Raw genomic sequence first — 25,646 nt, forward strand, 5'->3', positions numbered from 1 at the left:
ATACAGATAATTTAAGAAATATATTCTGCTATCTGAAATATATAGATATATATTTCAGATAGCAGGATACAAACTCTCTGTAGGAAATGTTTAAACAAATTATCCTGGTAGCTATGAACATATTTGTTCCATTGATAAAGTATCATGTGAGCAGATGCCAAAATAGATGACAAGAGAGATCTTACACAGCTGAAGAAGGGAGCATAGGACAGTTACAGATTATTATGTGACACTGCCACATATGAGAACTATGAGAAAATATAATTTAGTCCTAAAGGGATCGGCGCCTCCGTAGCCAGGTGGGCAGGAGCAGTAGTGCATAGCACATGATTCTTGATTAGACCGGGGGTTTGAGCCCGTGACTACCAAATACGGAAGATGCAGAAAGGTCAGGGAATGACCACCGCATATCCCCGGAGCAATATGGCCTTAGTTGCCAATGCTCCTAAAAACCAAATAACAAACAACAAACCTAAAGGGATCACAGCATGGCTTTGTGAAGAAAATGTTTTGCCTGAAAAACCTGGTTAATTACTATTATGAAGCCATAAGGCATTTGGATGTTGGAAACAATTCTGGTATTATATATCTAGATTTTAGTAAAATTTTTAGTTCAGTTCCCCATTAGAGGATACAGTACAAACTGGAGAAACTTTTACTTCAATTCCCCATTAGAGGATATAGTACATACAGTACATGCTGGGATTACTGGGAAGATTCTAAAGTGGATCAAGGAGTGGTTGAGTGAAAGGAGACACAAGAGGGTAGTAATTAATGGGCATTCTTCAGAATGGACTAACATAACAAGTGGAGTCCCTCAGTGTTAATTTTTAGGGCTCCCTCTCTTGTTTTTTATTTTTCTTAATGATATTGATGAAGGTATACAGGGAAAGTGTTAAAGGTAAGAAGGATGGTTAACAATCAGGACTAGGCCGTGTTGCTCCAATAAAAAAAAGTAAAGTGCAGCCATTATCAACCCACTGCAGGATGGAAGCCTCCTCAACAATTCATGTTGAGGGAAATGGACCATAATCAGCCACGCTGGTCCAGTGCGGGTTGGCAGATCGACTGTATTCAGCAGTCAGGGGCTTGAACCCCGGTCTACTCAAAGAGCGTGTGCTACTGCACTCCCGCTCCTGCCCACTCGGCTACGGAGGCCTGTTGCTCCAATGATGGGTCATAAAGATGGCAGTTGAAGTTTATCTTCCTAAATGTACAGTTTTGCATTTGGGAAGAATAAATCCAAGGGTTACATACAAACTAGAGGACACAGAATTAAAGTTGGTTTTGAATGAGATTTAGACATTATGATACAAGCAGATATGAAGTTTTCCATGCAGTGGAAGCAGCAGCAGCCAGGAAGTTGCAAGGTGTACCGAGTGATTGATAAGGACCTTTACCAGCGAAGAAAAGGATGCTATTATTCCATTATAAATCAATAGCAAGCTCTCATTTGGAATATTGTATTTACAGGATACAGGATAATGTTCAATGATTTATCAAACATTATCCTGTATCTTATACAGTGGGAGGTCATAATCCCACTGTATAAGACAACTGTAAGACCACATTTGTAATAGTATGTTCAAGTATGAAGGCCTCATCCGAAGAAAGACATTGAGCTTCTTGAAAGGCTCCCAAGTCAGGAAACTTGAATGGTGAGATTGGCAGAAGGATGACCATATGAGGAAAGATTCCAATTATGTGAGCTAGAGCTTGGCAACCAGACACCTCAGAGGTGACCCGATTGAGGTTTATAAGGCTCTGAGACAGATTAGTAAAATGAATGAAGGTGAAATTCTCACTGTTATAAAGAATTCCAGAACTAGGGGTCATAAATTCAAATTTATAAATTACTTATTATAAATAACCATAAATTACAGGAGTTGAGGTTTATATTAGATTGTAGGAAGTTTTCTTTTAGCAACGAGTCGATTGTTAGAACAAGTTGCCCTCACAGGCAGTTGAGGCTGACAGTTAGAATAAATTCAGAGGTCAACTGAATAGTTACTTGTCTGAGGAGGGAAGTATATCATTTGTAATTTCTTATCTACTTGGGTTTTTTTTTTTTTTTTTTTTTTTTTGCCAGTGCAGCAAAAACATGTCTTCCTTGCATTACATGGCAAATACTATTACTATTTAGCTCTGGAGGTCTCATCTAAAAAAAAAGGATATAGAACTTTTAGAAAGGACCATACTAATGCTAATACTAAAATTTATCATACTCCAGTGGACATGTTATTACATGCATCTGTTGATAATGAGATATTTAGATTATAATAATTAGCAGAGCAAAATTAATTAATGAACTTTTACTGTAGCATTTGGTGGTTTTCAAAATAAAGCATATAGGCATCCTATAGGCAATCACCGTCAGTGACAAAGGCTTACATTTAATTTAATCCTTTGTATTATTATTTAATTTTTTAATTTAATTTAATATGTTAATATTTGTTGCAACAGCCTTTGAATTAGAAAATACTAACCAGAATTATTCAATCACAAAATTAAAAAAAAAAAACAATAACATTTTATATTTTTTTCAAGTAAGTTTATCTACATGTGCAAACATCATACACCAGTTCTCATTGATTCTGTAATTTGGATACCACATTAATATCAAGTACAATGCCAGCACATAAGAAATTTCACAAAAATTCATACTTATACCGAAAAAAAAAAGTTCTTTTAATGTATATATCATTGTACTAGGTTAAGTGATTATGAGCCGTTTTCATTTCTTTCTTTATGATATACAGGCAACCCCCATATAACACGGTACTTCTACAACATAATTATAAATATGCTCAAACCATAATCAGTAATGACCATCTTAGAATTTTAAAAACTTTTTATAAGAATTCATCAACTGTAATACCCTTGGTTAATTTAAAAAATAAACTTATGAATTGGAAAAGTATTTTGGTGCATTCTGGCCCAATTAAAGCACCAACATTTATTTTACCATTACCATAGAGTGCTAAGTAGCAATGGTTGTACAGTTATATTTAAATACAGGCATTGAAATAATTTAAGGATTGTATGCATTTCTGCAGTCAATTTCTGTCCTTAGTTTTAGGCAAATAGCATATTTACTTTTTGGTGATGCTATGTTTATAAAACAATATCAGAAATTTAGGTCAAGTTGTGGACAGTTCTGTATTACTGGAGGGACTAGTGTATCCCCACGACAGAAACTGAATGCAGAAATGCATGCAATTCTTAAATTAAATGAAGCCTCTGAAATACGAATAAACTGTCAATGATAAAGGCTTAGGGCCATCACAAGACAAGCACTATATTTTTATATATTCATGTTTATGGTAACATTCTTCATTAAAACTAAACTATGTTTAGTTTATGCATTCTTTTACCTACTTGAATCAAAGCTACATATCATTTGACCACCTTAGATATTGTAATAAGTATTCTCTACTAAGCTATTTCCACAAAAACTCCTCTTTGCCCTTAAACTAGAAACCATATTATACACGAAGAGTTACTACATAACTTTAACACTGGATCCAAGATATGCTTTAAAAAAAGGTTAATAACAAATTAATGCTGTAACTAAAAAAGTTGTAACTAATATAAAGTACAAGGCCAGCACATAAGAAATTTCACAAAAATTCATAATTATACTGAAAAAAAAGTTCTTTTAATGTAGTAGTAGTGGCATGTGATGCAAAAAAGCAAGTGTATGAGCTTATGCAGCATCAGCAAAAAAAAAAAAAATCACACCATTCCCTCCAAATGCCTGTCCAGTTCCTCCTTAAATTTATTTAACCTATCAACTTCCACAACGACAGATGGAAGTGTGTTCCAGCAATTAACCATCTGCTGGCTAAAGGCAAATTTCCGCACATCTATTCTACATCTGTCTTTTCTTAATTTGAATTTATGCCCCCTTAGGTTCGTAATCTGAATAAGTGGAAGGATCCCATCAGAATTCACCTTGCTCAACCCATTCAAGGCCTTATAAACCTCAATCAGATCACCACACAGGTGCCTAGTCTCCAGCCACTGCAATTTGCAGAACTTAAGTCTCTCTTGGTAAGAGGATCCCTTCATTCCCCTCACCAATCTTGTTGCCCTTCTCTGTACACGCTCAAGCAAATCTACATCCTTCCTAAAATGAGGGCTCCAGACCTGTATGTAGTACTCAAGGCATGGCCTGACCATTGCCTTATACAGAGGGACAATCACCTCCTTTTCCCTGCTAGCAAAATTCCTATATATCATTGACAAAACCCCATGACCTGCCCTGGCAGCCTGTCTGCATTGCTCAGAAAACTTCATATCTGACTGCACAATTACTCCCAGGTCTTTTACATTTTCTACCACTTTAAGTGTAGTACCACGCAGTTGGTACGTTTCTCTGGGGTTACTTCTACCCATATGCAGTACTTTGCATTTGTCAAGGTTAAACTTCAGTTGCCACTCCTTAGCCCATCTGCCCAAATTATCTAGATCCTGTTGCAGTAGCACACTGCCCTTACTGTCATTAACAACCCTGCCAACCTTTGTATCATCTGCAAACTTCGACACTAAGCCTGATATACCTTCATCAATATCATTGATAAATATACAAAACAACAGAGGACCCAACACCGAACCCAGTGGGTTCGGTGTTGAGTCCAAACAAATAATTGATAAAATGTATATGTTGATAAAATGTTGGATAAATAATTGATAAAATGTTGGATAAAATGTATGTATCATTGTATTAGGTTAAATGATTATGAGCCGTTTTCATTTCTTTCTTTATGATATACAGGCAACCCCCATAAAACACGGTACTTCTACAACATAGTTTCGCTCTAATATGATTGATAAATTGCAGCAATCCTCGCACAACACAGTACTTATATAACACGGTTTCGCTCTAACACGGTTAGAGAATTTTGGCAAACCTCGCATGATGGTATTTTTCAGCTTATGTTAGATGTAATTTCTATTATTGTTAGATGTAATTTTTCAACATTTCCACTCTTTTTGAATCCCCACTGTTGACCCGCTAGTCAAATAAAATTGTTGAGAAATCCCTGTATTTTATTTTGTTGGGAAATCCCCATGGTACGTTCTGTGCTATTGAAATTGTGGAAAAATATAGATTTCAAAGTTTTATTACTATTGGATAGCAGGCCAGGCCATCCAAAATATTTAAGTCATCCAAACATTAAAGTTGTTTCTACCACCACAGTTGTACTAAGGTTAATACGACTTCTTTCATCCAACCATTAGATCAAGGCATTATATCCACCTGTATGGCCAGAGCCAGTTCATTCAGGAAATATGGTCGAACCGGCAGAAAACAGAATCAGTGTGATAGTGGATTTTGCTACGTCAGTAGGAGGGGAAGGTTTTGATGATATAACTACTGAAGCCCTCGTGGGTAGTACCAGTTGGTAGAATCGCCCTCATCCCAGCACCGGGTGGAAAGGACCTGAGTTCAAATCCCATCAATGATGGGAAGAATTTTTATGAGTCTTTTTCACAAAGTGGCTGAGTTAGTCGGGCTCAGGTGAAGGGAGCATGATTTTTTCTCCCGGAAACTCAGATTTTTCATCAAGCAAAACAGAAAATTGACCTCAAGACATGCAATTTATAGACAATAAATGCAGAGCAACATGGCCTTAGTCACCCATGCTCCTAAAAAAAAAATATATATATATATATATATGATTACTGAAGACATTCAAGAATTACTCATAGAAAAAGAGGATGGCGAAGCGAATTTCGTGGAAATGGCATCGGAGGCAAATCAATTGAGAGGATGATAGCACAGATGAAAATTCTAAACTTTCAAATTTTACACTAAAAAGCATATGAGAAGGCATAAAGTTACCTGAGCAATTAGAATCTTATTTTTTAAATGCAGATTCTTGAATAAAAGAAGCCCAAAGTTCAAAATGGTGCTTCAAAAATTATTAGTTCCATACGATGAAATTCACAAAGATTTATCAAGCAAAAGCAAACAAAACCAGATTACTGATTTTTTAAAGAGAGCAGAAGATACACGAAATCTAGAATGGTGTATTTTTGTTAGTTTTGTTAAGATTTTTTATTTTTGTTAGCTTTTGGAACGTAACCCCCCTTTTTGTACTTTTTCTTAGTCCTCTATAACAGTTTTGCACAACATGACATTTAAGAAGAATCTAACTACCATGTTATATGAGGGGTACCTGTAATTTATTTTGTATCAAAGACTATTATAAAATAATTTTGGTGGTTATTTCAGATGACAGACGGATTACAGCCATATTTTGAAGCTGTTGTACAAGATAAACATAATCAAGAAATTGCTGTACACTTTTTGCTTAGCAGGGTGGTAAGCAAGCTAAAAAACAGAAAGTTGTCAATCCTAGAATGGTTAGTATGCATCGTTTTAACCTTATTTTTCATTTGTGACAAAAAAATTTAGCAATCTCTTAACCTTCTACCAGGTGCACTTTATGTATTTATAAACAAAGGCAAACTTAAAAGTTAAAATGTCTGTTAGAATTACATTAATGTGAAATTTTATATTCCTACAGTATGGTATTCAGTTTTAGTGTGCATCATTTATTATTTTTTAATCAGAGAAGTATAATCATTCTCATTATCAGGCCTGTTGGGGTCCAACTCTAACAGGTCTGAACAACAGGAAACAGCAAACCGTTGTTTAATTTAAGTGTTGGTATCAATGTATTTAAATTTAATTGTGACATTTCAGTAAAAATGACTTAATCTATCACATGATATATTAGTGTGGTATTCTTAATTCTTTCTCAATTCATGAAAAATCACACAGCACTCTTCTTCCATTTAAAAAATTCTTTATAGTTCTGTATTTGTTTAAAAAATTGCAGTGGGTGCCCACTCCCGTGTTAATTTTTTGGTCTCACTTTCGATTTCTGTTACTCCACTTCACCGTGTGTTGGAAGTGAGTAGTCAGGAGATATTAGTAGTCAGGATGGTAAGTTTGCTATTACAAAAGATATTACAGTAGAACCCAGATAAGAAGTTTTCTGGAGAATTACCGAGAATTTCATAATCACCACATAGCAGTAAAAAAAAAAAATCTACATTATTTTTAATATGTTTCTAATAAGTGATATAAGGGAGGAAGCCAGTTTTAGCCCCCTATCTGGGACTGCCACTGGTTAGAAGTGCAATGACTAGTCATCAAAGAGGCGCACTATAGCCCCGGCAGCTTATGCGCCCCTAAACCCCCATAACACACAGACATACATACACACTAGTCATCAAAGAAGTCAGCAAGACTGTTCCCAAGAACTGGCTTAAGTCAACTGAATATTATGAGAATCTTAAAGAACAACTTCAGACCTTTCATGCCTCAGCTATTTCATGCAATTCAGCCTGATCAATTAAATTCTGATCAATACCCAGAATTTTGTGAGTAATACATCAGAAAAATAGTGAATCTCATGATTTTCAGAAAGTAATCATGGCCATTTGAATCATCACAATTGTGTTTATTGGGCCAGTGACAACCCTCAATTCACTGTATAGCTTCAACAACCTTTATTCTTATGAATTCCATTTTTTCCTATAAATTCCATCTTATAGTTGAAATTTCATTACATCTATAAAAACTTCATACATGTCACTCGGATAGGTATGTGAATGTAGAAATAAATGATTCAAATAGTATCATTGCATAATTTAGGCTGGGTGATCATGTTCAAGGTTGCAGTAATTCACAATCAGTTGAGGGGACTGAGTTCGAGTTCACGCAACTGCTAAATACTGTTAAAGATTGTATTCACTGCCAAAAATAATTAATTATCAACTCCTCTAACCTAGTGGCTATGCGGGAATATAAACAAAAATATTTTTATTTATCATGCCACTGACTTGCTGCATAAAATCTCTCAGCATGCCATGTGTCTAGGGTTGCCAATGCCTGTTTTACAAAAAGATATTTACCTGCTAGGAGCCTGTGTATGGATACAATTCTCCTCTTGTGGGATAATCAACCTTACAGACTCAGTGATACTGCTATTGAGCAGAGTTATCTAGAATTGTTAATGAGTGATGTAGCTCCTGCAACAATAAATAAATGTTTCTGGATACGTTGATATGCTTTCAACAGGATGGTGTACATCTATATTTTATTCTGATATCCATGGCTATCTGGATAGAGAATTTTCCAAAGGGAAAAGGCCATTGTAGGATTTGTCGGGTGACAACAGATAACAGACAAAATTACAGCTGATGTGCACCATCATATATTAGGTTGTTGAGAAATGACCATTTGTGTGTGCATGCTGGTGGCAGGCATTTTGAACATCAGATGTAACTTCTGTAACGGGTCCCATTTCTATATATTTAATGTATTTTAAACCATTTTTGGTTTGTGTTTACTCAATAAACTTTGAAATACAGCATATCAAAGTGCTTAAATGTCAATTTTGACTCATCTTGTATAAAAAATTTTATGATATATTTGTAAAAGCAATTTCTTTATGACAGAAATTCTGAAGTAATATCTAATTTAAAGAAGATTGGGCAAGACAATTACATCATTGAGGCTCTTTCCCTGATATCATTAGTAAATTTGTAACGATAATTAATCTCATCTACTAGACTGAGATTATTAGAATAAAATAAATTACAGAAAGTTTATTGAGTAGTAATATAATTAACCGATATATTAACATAAGAATAGAACAACTGACATTTTTCATCTTGTATAATTTACTTTATTTAATCAACTATATGCATCTTTGTTTTATAGCCCTGTCACTCCTGAAAGAATGGGAGAGATTATTGATCTTCTGGAGCAAGGAGTAATTTCATATGCAACAGCTGGTGATGTGCTGGAACTTATGCTGTCAAAAGATAAACGATCTGCAGTAGAAGTAAGTATGAAATTATTATATTTTTAGGAAAGCAGTTTCAGAATGAATGGTAGATACAGTTGGAACAATGACTATTTCAGTTGAAAAAAGATAAAATAGGTGGATAAAATTTTTACTCTAATAATGAACCTTTAAAAAAAAAAACTAATTCAAGTTTTCAAAGTCCTCTGAATCAAAATTCCACACTTTCAAATTAGGATTAAATTTGAGTGTTTGGAATTTTTCCCAGACACGAAAGGAGGAATCATGATGAGAGCCTTGTCATTCAGTTCAGTCCTGGAGAGATTGTCCAAGGCTCGTGGGGTAGAATTTTTTACTGCATGGTCTGTACAGGTGACCCCCGCTTAACGCTGATCATTCGTTCCGGAAAAACAAAGCGCTAAGTTAATCCGCGCTAAGCAAGCACCGCTTTCCCATAAGGTAGCATATGTATTTATGAGCTGCGGTCGGTGCCATAGGATATTTCCTAATGAATAATAAACAGTAATGAAAAGATGCACAAATGTCGGTCAAAATATTTAATATTCAAATATTTGCACATATAAAATATTCTGCATTGCATACGTATAATTATGTGGTAACTACTTGCGTATCAAAAGTAAATTTAAAATTCCAATTAAAATAATGAATTTAATTTAATTGATGAATTTAATCATGACAAATGTGTGGATTTTGAGTTGAACTTTGGCCCTCTTCCAAATAAACTAAAAGGGGTATTAATTTTAAATCCCCCGCAGCGTTACAACCAACAATAAAGTCAACTGATCCTTCGCCGCTTTGAAACCTGGCATGTTTTTTTTCTTCTTTCAATATGAAACTTCTTTTAGGCATTCGTTTCCACAAAAGTCCTGCTTCATCAATGTTAAAAACTTGTTGAGAAGTATAACACATAATACCCCTCTTCAACAATTTTAACAAGTTCTTTTTTGAAAGTTTCGGCTTCTTGATCTGCACTTGCAGCTTCTCCCTGGATTTTAAATCTATTCAACCAGCCCTTACCAATTTTAAATGGTTCCACATTTTTTTTTTTTTTTTTTTTTTAGGCGAGTTTTCTTCAGATCATCATATTGGCTAATCTCTTTCTCTCTTTCTCTTTTTTTAATATTTAACTTAACTGAATTCTGCATTGGAATATTATCTTCAATAAAATTAAAGTCTTTCCATTTCAATCCTAATAGCCGGCCTAGTCCTAGTTGGTTGCAGTGGAACAGCTATCTTTCCCGCTGCAAAAATTAATTCTTTATTTTTTTATAATTGTTCTTACAGTTAAAGTTGCAAGTCCTAAATTGTGGCACACATCCGTTTGTCGTTGACCGGAATCGATTCGCTTCAAAATGTCTAATTTAATTTTCAAATTCAGTCTTTTTCTTACATTTATAGTCTTCATACTGCGCCCAGACGTTGTTGCATTTTCATTCCTATCAGTCATTATTAGCTCTTCGAAAATGTAACTGCGTTGGTTGAATTAATTACGATACAATGTTCAAGTAAACTTTCCGTTACGCACGATGTATAATACTCTACTGAGTGATGACTAGACTTCGGATAAATGCATATAACGCAAATATTACAAGCAATATACTTGATCATTTTTTAAAATGTTGATCTCGGAACTACGTAACAAGTCACTGTACTGAAACTAAATTAGCGTGCGAGAAAATTTCTCAAGTCGGCGTGGGAAACGTTTTAATGCTGTTTTGCTATTCATTTTCAAGCTATCGACTCCATCAAATGAAACGATTTCGTGAAATATGCCAAAAATGCAATCTGTAAAAGAGCGTTATAGTGATCTGTGACAGCGTTATAGTCAGATACGGGTTATAATATAAGAACAGCGTTATAGCGAATCAGCGTAAAGCGAACCACGTTATAACGGGGGCCTGCTGTACATGTTAACAGGAGAAACTGTTTTTACAGGGATGGGATAAATAAAAGGAGTGCAGAAATATTTGCTGATTATGTTTAATGTGGTTCTAAGTGGATCAGGAAATTTGATTGACTTGGCACGTTATTGTCTTAGCTGCCAATGCACCATTAAAAACCAAATCAATCAATCGGGAAATTTGATGAATTTGAAATATTTGAAACATTGGGTCACAGACATAGGGCATGCAGAACTTGAATACATTGAGTACATGTACAGAAAGGACATGTGTGTGTGTGTGTGTGTATATATATGTTTCTGCCCGGGTGGTTCCCCAGAATCATTCTACAATTCACCAATGTCATTCAGGTTGTGGCCACTTAGCAACTAGCCAACAGATAATTACCTGGGATTTCTGGCTAGTTGTCATTCGTTGCCATGAGGAGATGGGCTGTCTACACCATTCATTGATATACCATACTGTGCTGGCCTTTGGGAGAGAAATTACAGCTGGATTAGATAGTGAAGGCAAATAACAGCCACCACTCTGCAGCTAAAATGAAATGAGAATTGTTGCTTACCATGGATTACTACTGCACATGTCAACATTCATATCATGCTGTAGCTTGTTTTTTCCTGTACAGATCAGTTTTTGTTTTGTTGTAATTAGTTAAGCTTTGATTGAACTGTGCCTCTTTAAGTGAATCAGTGTTTTAACCCTTTGGCAGAAAAATGAATGATCGTAATTTAAAGGAAAGAATTATTACTGAATTTTTGAATTCAGTGATAACAGGAGATGAATCCTGAGTCTTTTATGCACAAACCAAGCATCAAAGCATGCAGTGGCAAACTCCCTCTTCTCCCTGTTTAAAGAAAGCAAGAATGTCTCGATCCAAGATCAGTCCATGCTGCTTTCTTTTTTTTTTTTTTTTTTTTTGTTATAGTGTTCATCATGAAAAAATTCAAAAGACATGGCCCGATTTATGGCTGGACAAATGGTTTTTGCATCATGACAATGCGGCGTGTCATTCCTCTGTTGCAGTGAGAAAGTTTTTTACGAAAAACAAGATCACAACATTAGAGCACCTGCCTTATTCAAAAGATCTGGTGCTGTGCGACTTTTTTCTGTGTTCCCAAAAATTAAAATCCACCTCAAAGGAAAATGATTTGAAGGCTTAGAAGAATACAATGCAAATGCAGCAATTAAAGGTGATATCTTCTGAGTGAGGTCTTCCACTGCTGTTTTTAATCCTGGAAATCACAAATGGAGTACTGCATGGGCAGGGCTGGAAATTACTTTGAAGAGGATAAACATTGAGATTGTTGTATATAAAGTAATAAATGATTTAAAAATTATTTCTCATTTCTTTTTAGTTACACCTTGTACATGCCCCTGGAATACATGCAATTTAGGTATACACGTTGTTCTGCATGTGTGAGTCATGTGTTGTGGCCAGTCAGTCTCTGACTGTGACATGGTTACCTTTTTTGTACCAATTATGCTAGCTGCATTGATGACACTAGGCACATATATTTATATGGAAGAGTAAGAACTTCTGTGCTTCTTATAAGTATTTGTGCAAATGTCTAGTTTTTTGTGTGGTTTGCAGGTCTGTGATTATATTGTTAAGTTGCCCTGTTTTAACTTGAAGGCACTCATTTTCTGTGAGCAAATCTGTGATAGCTTCACTTGTTACTATCATTTCTGTTATAACAAAGCCTAATACTATTTTTTGGTGACTTTACTCGTTGTTTTTGTTGAATTGATATTTCTTTCTTCTGTCCTTGCTATTTTCTATCATCTCTTTTACTTTCTTATGAAAATTATTGTCAATATATTCAAACATCCCATCTGAACTTTCAGAGCTTGTTCTGGATGTTAAGGGGATGATTTCCCTCCTTGCCAATTCATTCTGTCGCTTCCCATGTACACTGAATTATAACCACCCCTATGAAAACTGAATGCGACCCGTTGACCACATGAGGTACGAGAGTGCGCAGTTAGTCAACCTACGTAGCATAGATAAGATGTAGGTAGTAAAATTCTGAGAGTGATGGGTAAAAGGAAGGATTTATAGGACTTTGATAAAGGACAGATCGTGGGAGCTCAATGAGCTGGTGCCTCGATTTCCCAAACAGCTGAACCGATGAGGTGTTCGAGAGCCGCCGTTGTTAAAGTATACCAGGACTGGTGTCAAAATGGTCAAACAACGACCCGACAGCAAAACTGCAAAGGTCAGTGAAAAGTTGATGTTAGAGGTGAGCACCGGGTCCGACGACTCGTACAAGCGAACAGATACAGTACTGTTGAAGAGTTGAATACCCAATACAACATGGGCCAACCCGGAACAATATCTAGCATGACTGTGCTTCGCATGCTTGCATGTATGGGCTATACCAGCAGACAACCCCTACGGAATCCTCTCCTAACCAAGGTTCATCGGCATAAAAGACTCACTTGGTGCAAAGAGCATGCAAGTTGGATATTAGAAGACTAGAAGAAGGTATGCTGGTCAGATGAGTCACATTATTTACTCCACACCATGGATGGTCATGTATGGATTTGGTGTCAACAACAAGGCTCTTGATCCATCATGCATGATATCAAAAGTGGAGGCAGTTGTATGGTGTGGGACATGTTTAACTGGCAAGAACTTGGACCCCTGGTGCATGTGGAACAACGTATCATGGTCTCTGCTATCGTCAACTGCTTGCTGACTGTGTACACCCCACTATGTTACACTTTTCCCCGAACGGCGATGGTGTCTTAGAAGATGACAATGCGCCGAGCCATCGGGCACTTGATGTGCAGGAATGGTTTGAGGAACACAGTTCTGACTTCCGGCATATCGATTGGCCTCCGAACTCCACCGATATCAGTCCCATAGAGCACTTGTGGGACACCATGGAAAGTCATATTAGGCGTCTGGATACACCAATCACCTCCATACCTGCAGTGCTAGCCGCATTACACACAGCTTGGTTGGCCATACCTCCCGAACGCTTCCAACATCTTGTTGGATCAATGCCACATCAGATAGCTGCTGTACTGAGGGCAAAAGGATGACCTACAAAGTATTAGGTAGGTGGTCATAATTCAATGATCACTCAGTGTATATAGTTATGATTTATTCTGTCATTTTTAAATTTCTTCAAGTATTTAGCTTCTTTAGGTTCATTGGTGTTTGTTCGCAGCTTGCAGTTACTAAAACTGTCACCAAATTTGTTTTTCTGTTTCTTTCCTTTTTTTGTTTTTTTGTGAAATCCCAAATGTGAAATTTATTAGAATCTACAGTACTTCAGCTGTAATGTATTAAAATTAATACATTAGGTTGAGAAAATAAAAGAAGGTACTTGTTGTCATTAGACTTGAATTTCTGTAGACTGTAATGTTCATGAAATATGTGTGAAGGGAGGTTGCTCCAGAAAATAGAAGTTGAAAGAATAAACGAGGAAGAAGATACGTTGGTTCTATGAGTGTGAAGTTGAGCAGTAAAAGGATGCTGACTGTTTGCACCAAGTGTTCGGACTGATTTGGAAATGAGTGGGGAAATTATAAATGCCATTTCAGAAGAACATTGCTCATTGAAGTATCTTTAGAAAAGGCATCAGCAGAAACAGAACACTTATGGGACAGAGATGTGGAGAGAGAGAGACTTTGTAAGAGATCGGTCATTATTTAACCTAACTGCCCTGTTTTGAATGGAGTCTACAAGCCTGAGAGAGGTTATGGGGTACCAACAACCCCAGATGTGAGAACAGTGTTCCACGGTGGGGTGGATTTGATATTTGTAGGGAGCAACTGTTCAGAAGAAAAGAAATGCCAAAAGTGGAAGAGAAAACCCAGTTTTTTTAGATACAGAGGAGGCAATATTTGTGATGTGCTTATGCCAAGAGAGATAAGAAGTTGGGGTAATCCCTAATAGAGATATGTGACGTCTAAAAATCTTGGATGTCATCGAAGATAAGCATAGGAGAAAAAGAATCTTTTTTGTAAGATATAACACAGGACTGAGTTTGAGAAGGATTAAAATTAACTAAGTTATCTTTGTCCCACTAGAGAATTATCTAGAGATCAGCCTTAAGGAATTAGTAATGGATATTCAAGAAGTTAAGCTGTGTGCAGGGCAAGGTTTCTCAAACTGGAAGGTGTAATGCAATGTGCTATTGTCAGCAAAACTACAGAAATGATTTATGGTCAGTGGAAGAAGGTCATTAATATACAAGAGAAAAAGCGTGAAAGAACCGAACCTTGGGAAAAACCAGCATTAGTCGAGAAGTTAGAAGACAGAGTAATCTGCCATCACCTGTAATGAGCAGTCAGAGAGAAAACTGGATACCCAATTACAAAAAAAACAGTTAGCAAACCATGGTGTAAACTTATTTAGAAGACCTTTATGCCAAACACAGTCAAAGCATTTGAAATGTCAAGAGCAACTGCTGGAGTTTCACGAAACTTTTCCTGAATTTGTCCACATATGGATAATACAATCCACTTATATCACCAGTGGATCAACGCTGATGGAATCCATATTGGCATTCATCAGATGGAAGGTTTCTACACAGTTTAGGAGTTGCAGCTAATGGATTTCTCCATTACTCTAGAAAGAGTAGAAGAAAGTGCAATGAGATGATAATTGGATGGGAAGGATTTGTCACCCATTTTAGGAACTGGCTAGATATGAGCAAATTTCCAAGAAGGAAAAATACTAGTGGAATAAGAAAGTTTAAAAAGGCAACATGAACAGGAGTAAGCACAGAAGCACACATTTTGAGAACATGTGGAGAAATACCACCAGGACCTGGAGTTTTCTTGGTATCAAAATTCTTCTGGCATCCTTTTGACGAAGACCACAGGAGTGTACTGGGAATGGTAAGAGGTGATTTACTAAATTCATTAATACAAGAGTTAGAAGAAAAGTAGGATACAAGCAGGTCAGCTTTATCTTTAGCTGAGGTGGCAATAGAACCATCTGGTTTTAACAGATATGGGAAAAAGTTGCAGCTAATAGCTTTGGCAGAGAGTAGAATGCTCTATTACTGATTGGACAAGAAGCAAGTTTTCTACTTTTAACGTGTTCAAAATCTAGTCCAGACTGATTAATAGCTGTTTTACAATTGTTGTGAGGTTTGGTTTAGGTAGAAAATTAACCTGGTGATTTGGATGCAAACCAATTGTGATATGTAACATTCTTATCTTGAACAGCCTTAGCACATTTATTGGAAAACCAAAGTTTAGATAAAGGAAGAGATTTTAAAGTGGAGTGTGGAATAAAGGATTTCTTCCCTACAAGGATAATTTTATTGACACAATCTGAGCAAACATTAACATCATAAGATTTGTTGTTGTTGTTATTTGGTTTTTAGGAGCATTAGCAACTAAGGCCATATTGTTCCGAAGATATGCAGTGGTCATTCCCTGACCTTTCCGCATACCTCCGTATTTGGTGGTCACGGGCTCGAACCCCGGTCTAATCAAGAAGCGTGTGCTACGTACTGCCGCTCCTGTCCACCTGGCTACGGAGGCACCTTCATAAGATTTAAAACAGTAATCCAACCATGGAAAAGAATAGGAACCTCTTGGGTCATCATTCCATTTTGCATTCTTGTAATGCTAAATAACATGAAGAGAGAAAGGCTCCATTGGAGAAGAAAGCATCATTAAGTTGCAATCTGAGGTTCCCACAGGACCAGTCACTCTGACCGTGTACGTGGAAGGAGTGTTTGTGAGAAAAAAATCAAGAGTATTAGCTGTGTGTTTAGGATTGTCTGGTATTATGGTAGGTAAGAGAACAATCTGTGCAAGGTCATTAGTAATTGCAAAAGCCTCAGCATCTCAACCAGCTGAGTCGGTGTGACTGGAAAACAGAAGTGCTCACAACTCTGCAACGGTGGAGTTGTTAACATTAAAATCACTAAGGGAAATTATCTTACTATTAGGAAAGTTGGACTTAAGAAAGTCAAGTTTCAAAGAAAGGAAGTCAATGAGTTCCAAGTGATTAGTGGAGTTGAGAGAATGATAGAGGCAACAGATGAATTTGACAAAATGGGGTAGAGAGATTTTAAGCTAGAGGACATTCCGAATTAGCAAGTCACTGACAGGGAATATCAAAGTGGACACTTTGATATTCCATGGTGGGGTGGATTCGATATCAATGCACAAGTACCACATTTGAAGATGTTTAAATGTTTTAAAAATCTGTCCTATGCCTGAGTAATAATCCACTTCCCCCTGTTCCAGATGTTCTTTTAGCATTTCTGCTCTTACTTTTTTTAAAGAATTCTTGATGTGGAAGACTGATTACAGCCACCCTTTTTGGCAATGTAGCCACTAGAGAAGCTCTCCCTATCAAAACAATAATTGCACTTTTCTTCCTTGGAAGTTATCTGCTTGTATGCTGTTATCGCTTCTGAATAGAAACTGATGGTAAATGCTAGCAAGTGGATGCTTTATACACAGGATGATGAAAAAAAAAAAAATACATCTATTACACAGTCTGCAAATGAGAAGTATGGTGCAATAGCATGCTAATATACAGGATGGTGAAAGGATGTCTTCAGGTGACAGTTTCATGTCTACAGACATTTAGTCATGTTGTATACATGGCTAAATGTCAACCAAAGCTGACAATGTATATAAGAGATGCTGGAAGTGGTTGTCATTCTGTGCTCGACACACTCAAATCTGACAACATGTATTCAGGTTGGAGTGTGTTTAGTGATAGTGAAGCATGGCCTGGAGAATGTCAGGAATTGACTCAGTAATATTGTCCTTTAGTTCAAGTGAGTGTAAATTGTTCCTAAATTCTCACTAAGATGTTTCCACAGGAAAAAATCCTGGAGGTAAAGTCTGGTGATCTTGGTGGCGGGTTTCTTAGAGATCACATGATCTTCACATATTTCACTGACTGCAGTGCCATTGCAGATGTGTGCTTATCATATTGGAAGTATTTAATTTCATTTATTTCAGAAGGGACACTTTGGTGGAGGAGCATGCTGTTCCTGAGGAGTTGTGCATTTGCACTGCTAGGGGATTGAGTGCTATTTCGTTTATTTTATTTGACTGGTAGGATATCTTGGTAGCAGAATTGCACTTTACCAAGTATAACCCTAATTGTAGCATTAATTTGTTGCATTGGTTTCATAGCATATTATTGTTCCTTTTTTTTATAATATTTTTCTTGCTAACAAATTTCTTTTTGTAGATTGTTACTGAAAATGATTGGTTTATGAATGCAGATATTAAAAATTTGTGTCAAAAAATCATGGAATTAAGTCCCCAATTGGTAAGTAGATAGTGATTTGCAATGTTTTTGACTAGATTTTATTATACATGTATGCTATATAAAACCACATAAAGATTTGATTCCGAGTTTTCATGGGGTCTAGTATTTGTTGAGTGATGTTAAGTTTGTGGAAGATACCAACCCTGACACAGACTGAAAATGCTTTAATTCCTACTGCTACGTGAAGCGCCAGTAGGAATCAAATGCATGAACATCATGGGACACTACTAGTTCTCCATCATGCAGTATAATTGGTTTGCCACTAATCACTAAACTTGTCACTGATTTAAAGAGGTTTTTGTTTGAATCCTGTCAGAGACTAGAAAATTTCTTAAGACTTCTTCAGTCAGGGCTGTAGATAGCAATTCTCAAGTGAAGGAAATTCGGTTTTTTCCATGAGTTTTTCGATGTTTTTCAGCCTGCACAGAATGCAAATAAGTTCATGAATACACACATAACATACAATAAACCATGCAGACAGAATGCACAATAAATCATTCTCCAAAATTACACGTCAAAGTGAATTCCTAATGTCTCAAAATTATTTTGAACTATTACAGATCTCAGCTACAATTCTGTACCAAGATTCGCTGGTCCTTATCTAATTACATACACTGGTATGCAAAATTTAAGGACCAGTCAGTTTTTCACCTGTAGCTTCTCATAGGAGTGTCCTGGATACGAGAAAAGCACACCAAAAGAACCACCTCGTGAGGTACAGAAATGATGAAGGAAACAACACCGACACAACAACAGAAACAAAACGGTACAGAGGGACTTTATTCAAAAATGGCAACATGGCACTGGCTGCCATAATACAATTGCATCACTACCCAAAGGTGGAACAAAGGGAAGAGGTATTAGTATTAGTAACGGCCGTATGGTGCAAGAAAGCCTATGGCTTATGCTGCACCAGCCAAAAAAAAAAAAAAAAATCCGAACAAAACAATGATAAAAACAAAAATTAAATAAATAAATAATAATAATTAATAAATAAATAAAAATAATAAAATGAAATTAAAAATTAAATAAAAAGGAAATTAATCCTATCATCCTATGCGCTTCCCTTACCCGAAAGTACTATCCAGATGACCTTTGAATTTCCCCAAACTGTCGGCCTCTACCACCCATGAAGGCAACTTATTCCAGTAATTTATAACTCGCTGGCTAAAATAAAACTTCCTGCAGTCCAATCTAAACATTTCCCCGCGTAACTTGAATTTATGTCCCCTAGTTCTAGCATCATTTATAATCTTGAAAATTTTGTCCTCATTCATTTTACTGATGCCTCTCAAAGCCTTAAACACCTCAATCAAATCTCCTCTAAGGTGTCTAGTTTCCAAACTCTGCAACCCACATATTCGAAGTCTTTCTTCATAAGGACGCCCTTTTGCCGATCTCACCAGGCGAGTTACCCTTCTTTGCACCCTTTCAAGAAGCTCGATGTCTTTCTTTAGGTGCGGTCTCCATACTTGAACACAGTATTCCAAGTGTGGTCTAACATAGGCCTTATATAATGGGATTATCACGTCCCTATCTCTACTTGCAAAAGTTCGATAGATCATCGATAGGACACCATGGGCCTTCCTTGCAACCTGTTTACAATGCTCAGAGAATTTCATGTCTGACCGTATCGTAACACCCAAGTCCCTTTCCTCCAGTACTGGGTTTAGTTGAGCTCCACCAAGTGAATAAGTTATTTTGGGATTACTGTTTCCCAGGTGTAATACCTTACACTTTGTTGGATTAAAGCACAGCTGCCATTTTTCTGACCATTCCTGAAGTCTATCTAGGTCTCTCTGAAGAAGCTCAGCTTGACAGTGATCATTAACTACTCTACCAATTTTAACATCATCTGCAAATTTAGACATCACGCCCTCTATCCCTTCATCAATGTCGTTTATGAAAATTAAAAACAACAGTGGTCCTAATACTGATCCTTGGGGAACCCCACTTCTTACATCAACCCAATCTGAGGAATAGCCATTTATCACAACCCTCTGCCTCCTGCCCTGAAGCCATCCTTCTATCCATCTAAGGATTTTCCCAGTGATTCCAACCTGTTCCAGCTTATAAAGCAACCGCTCATGTGGGACTGAGTCAAAAGCTTTGCTGAAATCTAAATAAACAATGTCGAAATTATTCCCTAAATCCAGCTCGTGAGTGACTCTTTCGAAATAGCGAACCAGATTTGTTAAACATGATTTTCCCTTTACAAAACCATGCTGAGTATCCTTGAGAATTTCAATTCGATCCAAATGATCCTGAATTCCACCCTTGATCAATGCCTCCATGATTTTCCCTACTACTGAAGTCAGACTGACAGGTCGATAATTTCCCACTTCACTTTTAGAGCCACCCTTATGTATGGGAGATACATTTGCACTTTTCCAATCCAAGGGAATCTCCCCAGAGTCTAGTGATGCTCGCATAACCAGCCTCAGTGGTTCAATGCACTCGCTTGCCGCCTCTCTCAAGATTATAGGGTATATTCCATCAACTCCAGGAGCCTTACTAGTCTGTAGGCTTGAAAGTTTTTTCATTAAATAATCTTGCGAAATTTCAATATCATTAATTACATATTTTTTAACTTCGCTCCCACAATTTCCCATTGCCACAAAAGGCTTTTCATTTGTAAATATCGATGCAAAATAACTGTTGAGTTCATCTGCAACGGCAGCTGGTGTATTTATTACTATCCCCTTTCCCTTACGTAAAGGTCCGATCTGGTTTGTCCTGCTCTTCTTCGCATTTATATATGTGAAGAATTCTTTATCCCCCCTCTTTGCTCTGTTTGCTAGTGATTTCTCATAAACTGCCTTTGCCTGTCGAACCTTTTCTGTGGCTCTATTACACATCACCTTGTAGCTGTTATAGGCTTCAGTACTTTTTATTGCTCTGTAACGTTTCCATGCCACCTTTTTCTGCTCAAGTAATGTGGCAACTTCACTATTCATCCAACTTGGAACCCTTCTCGTGGAGTATTTTTTTAATGGTATATACGCATTCAAGGCATCTGTGATTAATGTTTTAAAAGCGTACCACAGTTCAATTGTATTCATTCTCTGCGAGATATCTACCCAGTTAATAGAGGCCATGTAGTACCTTAAGGCATCGTAATTTCCTTTTCTGAAATTAAAACCCATTCCTTTGCCTTTTACTTCTGCTACCTCTCTCGTCATCATCCACCATAGAACTCCGTGATCACTTCCTGCTACTGGTTCCTGTACTGTCAGCCCAGTTATGTCATCTGATTTGTGTGATGATGAGGTCTAGGATATTCTTTTCTCTAGTACTTTCCCTGACATGTTGATACAAATAACAGTCATCTAGTTGATTTAAAAATTTAGTTCCCCATGTCGAGTTTCCTTCCCATTTACTCCAATCAATTAGAGGCAAATTGAAATCACCCATAATAAGGCATTGACGCTTACTTGCCCATTCCATTTGCATGTAGAGGCTTTTGTCATAGTCTTCACAGTCACCTGGTCTGTAGATTACGCCTACTCGCATTGTACCTTTGTTTCCAACTATCTCACACCATACAAACTCTATACTAGCATGTGAAATGTCTGAATCTGGGAAAGCTATTGTCGCACTCAGGCTGCTTCTGATAAGAAGCATTACCCCACCACCCCTTCTATCTACTCTATCCTTCCTAAATACATTATACAAGCCGTACTGAAACTCATCATCCCCAATTTCCGGGTGGCACCACGTCTCTGTAAGCCCTATTATGTCCGCGTTACTTGTTTTAACCAGCAGTTCGAATTCGCTCATTTTATTGACGACACTTCTAACGTTACTGTATAAACAATTAAGATTTACTGTTCTTGTATATTTAACAACCCTAACACAACCCTTGAAGTTTTTTTAGGCTCTCTTCCCTGATATTAGCTACCTGCTCACGTGAAACGTCTTTGCCCCCAGAACATCTAGATAATACGTCCAGTTGGGGTAACAGATAAGAACTCTTAAGGTATGTGCAAGAGTTACATTGACCAATATTATCAGATAAACGCGTGTCAGTATTACCCACATCCCCCCCCCCTAACTAGCAGTTTCCCTGAGCCTTTAAGGTATCCTCAATAATACTGGCAAAAACTTTTGCACCACCTTTGTTTAAGTGTATCCCCTCTCTACAAAACAAATTCCTTCTACCTACAAGTGTGGGCCATGCTGATAGAAATTTACCCCCTAAAGCCTTGCAGATTCCTTCAAGTCTTGAGTTAATCCACAAGGCTCTTAACATATAATCCCTCCTATCGTGTCTGGGCAGAATTGCAGACACATAGACATTATGGCCTAGCTCGCGACATTTCCTCAGCATGGTCCTGTATTTTTCCAACAAATCGTCAGATCGTGTACGTTTAATATCGTTTGTCCCCACATGAATAATAATATTTTCTTTACCCCCTTTAAAATCTGACAGTCTGTTGGTGACATCATCAATAGTTGCTCCCGGCAGACATACCCTGGTTCTGCTCCACCTATCTTTATTACAAAAAATATTCCCCGTTTCCCTGACAATGGAGTCTCCTAATAAAACAATGTCCTTTCTAACCAGGGTAGTTTGCACTTGGTTTTTCTGTTTTGAGGCTCGAATCGGGTGTGCATCACTTGGTAGATTGCTGGAGTTTTGAGTCCCTGACGAGCTCCCAGAAGCATTATTTTCGAGGGCAAGCACTCGTTTTTTCAGGGACTCAAATTGTTCCATCAGTGCACCAAATTGTAATTTAAGATCGGTGCACTCCTTACATCGATCACAAAGAAAAGAATCCCCAGGTGAGGTAGGATTAGTCACCAGGTCGACCTTGGAAAACATCCCACAGGTTCCACAACGGATTAAATCATGACTCACCCGTAAATCGCCATCTGCTATTTCCGTGTGACTCACGATACCCTGTGACGTGTTTAAGGCAGATCTCGTAACAACCATTATAAAATTAAATAAATATCAATGAAAGTAACTTTAAAAAATTATATCTATAATATTATTAAAATCAAACAGTTACAGGAAAACCTATAACAAAATAATCCAACAATATTTAAATAAATCAAATATTTAAAAGCACTATCCAAAAGTAAACCACTTAACTGAGGAGCCCTGTCTAAGCGCGTCCGCTCACCTCGAATGCCAACGTACGACGTACGAATGCCAAAGGTGGTCCTCAGTAGGAGATATGGCCACCCCTAATGTCGATGCAGGCATTGCACTGCCTGTCCATACTTAAAACAATATTGTTGATAAGTTCTTGCGGTAACATTGTCCATTCTTCTCTCAGTGCCATCTTTAGCTGGTGAACATTTTCTGGTGGGTGTGGACGTGCTGTTAGGCGACTCTCCAGAGCATCCCATACGCGTTTGATGGGATTTAGATCGGTGGAACGGGCAGGCTAAACCATACGAACAATGTCCTCACTTACCAAAAGCATATCAACAGCTGCAGTGCAATGGGGTGTGTGGCGATATCATCCATAAACATGAACGCGGGGCCAATGGCACCTCGGGGACAGGTGCACATGATTACCTCAGTACAGTAGCGTTCGCCAGTTACAGTACTGCCTTCCAGTATCTGGAGTTGGGTACGTCCACCCAAGGTAACGCCTCCCCAGATGAGAACACTTCGACCGCCACATCGATCCCTTTCAGTGATGTTTACAGGGTGATACCATGTGCCAACCTCTCGCCAGATTAGCTGACGTCCAGAATCGCTGCCTGCTGAGACTGAATCTACTCTTATCAGTAAAGATTCTGTGGTTGTAACCTTTAGAAGTAGTGTTGGTCCTTAAATTTAGTGCACCAGTGTTCATATTACATATTACAATAGTGTTCATATTCACATATTACAAATGTGAATGTTCACATTTGTAATATGTAAATTTTTAATTTGATTACAACCAAAAAAAGTTGAAGGTCTTCATACCAAATCAATTATTATGAATAAACAAATTAAATAAACCCATTAGACAAGAGAATAAATCCAACCTGGCGAAACATATAAAGCCCATAAAATGTACACATTACAGTAGACTGCCAAAATAATGGCACCCCAAATAACGGAACATTCGAGCTAATGGTACATTGAGATCGGATGTTTACATACAGCACAGATGTCTTGCAGTAGTGAAAAAAGAAACCAGTAAGTCACATGACTATTGTATTTGTTTACATTCACCATTTTGAAAGTGAATTCTCTACTGATATTAGCATTAGTAGAGGCATATGATGCAAGAAAGCAAATTTATGCAGCATCAGCCACAAAAAAAGAAACCCTCCCATTAGTTTCAAATGCCTGTCCAGCTCAGCCTTAAATTTATTTAGGCTATTAGCTTCAACAACAAAAAATGGAAGCCTGTTCCACCAATCAACTACCCGCTGGCTAAAAGCAAATTTCCGCACATCTATTCTACAATAGATGTGCGGAAATTTGAAACTGTGCCTCCTCAGGTTCTTAGTCTGAGCAAGATGAAGAATCCCATCAGCATTCAGCTTGCTCAACCCATTCAAGGCCTTATACACCTCAATCAGATCACCTCGCAGGTGCCTACTCTCCAGGCACTGCAATTTGCAGAACTTAAGCCTTTCTTGGTAAGAGCACCCCCTTTGTTCCCCTCACCAATCTTGTTGCCCTCTTTTGTGCTCATTCTAGCAACTCTACAGCCTTCCTAAAATGAGACCTCCAGACCTGTTCACAGTACTCTAGGTGTGACCTGACCATTGCCTTGTATAACAGGATTATTACCTCCCTGTCCTTGCTTGCAAAATTTCTATATATCATTGACAAGACTCCATGACCTGCCCTGGCAGCCCGTCTGCACTGCTCAGCAAACTTCATATTTGGCTGCACAATTACCCCCAGGTCTTTTTCACTTTCCACTTCCCTGAGTGTAGTACCACCCAGTTGGTACATTTCTCTTTGGTTATTGCTACCCATATGCTACCCATATTTTTTTTTTTTTGAGAGGAGTTTCTTCCTTGCCTAAATTGTCTTGTGTTTTGGACGCAGAGTTTCTGCATCTTTTTCTGGAGACTTGTTTCAGGTTTTGCCTGGCCGAGTGGGAGAGATGGACCACCCCTCTCCCACTTCGAACTCTCTCCGGGTTGCCTGAAATGATTTTCTGTGTTAAATTGTATGTATTTTGTAAATACTGTAATTATCTTGTTAATATCATGGTGCTTTTGTTTGATTTGCTGTTTGCTCTCAGAATTGAGAGTAACTGATTTTATTGTTTTTGAATCAGCAGTTAATCTTAAATGTTTATATTGTACATTACTTGTGTAGTTAGCTCATTATTATGTTGAAGAGACAGTTTTCTCTTCTTGCGTTGTCTGTTTGGCTCTGAGGAGTGGGATGGAACTCTCCCTGCTCCCTCAGATCCAACCTTCAGTTGGCTGTTCTGGTTGAATGAGATGATTTTCCTCTCTAGCCTGTCTTACTGCTGGCTGCTTCTCTTGCTGCTTGTGTTTTGATTTAATTTTGTTTTCCTGCGGGGCTGATTATTTGTTGTATTTTTCTTTCCTGCCTGATTGCAGCTGCAATCAGTTGGGTTTTTGCTAGTACCATATAGTTCTTGGTCTAGCATTTTTAGTTGTAAATGGGTTTCAGTTCTGAGGGGTGGGATGGAC

General features: G+C 37.5%; 1 protein-coding gene across 1 annotated transcript in view; it reads left to right on the top strand.

Annotated features, from left to right (window-relative positions):
* Positions 1 to 25,646, top strand: part of LOC150079776 (glutamyl-tRNA(Gln) amidotransferase subunit B, mitochondrial-like) — a 65,839-nt gene that overhangs the window by 37,104 nt on the left and 3,089 nt on the right. The window contains exons 9-11 of the mRNA XM_090383232.1: positions 6,242 to 6,372; positions 8,744 to 8,867; positions 17,937 to 18,017. Coding sequence (XP_090239358.1) covers positions 6,242 to 6,372; positions 8,744 to 8,867; positions 17,937 to 18,017 — 336 coding nt within the window. The remainder of the gene's footprint in view (positions 1 to 6,241; positions 6,373 to 8,743; positions 8,868 to 17,936; positions 18,018 to 25,646) is intronic.

Source organism: Mastigoproctus giganteus, chromosome 10 (assembly GCF_048544385.1).
Source record: "Mastigoproctus giganteus isolate SK-2022 chromosome 10, ASM4854438v1, whole genome shotgun sequence".
Lineage (NCBI taxonomy): Eukaryota > Metazoa > Arthropoda > Arachnida > Uropygi > Thelyphonidae > Mastigoproctus > Mastigoproctus giganteus.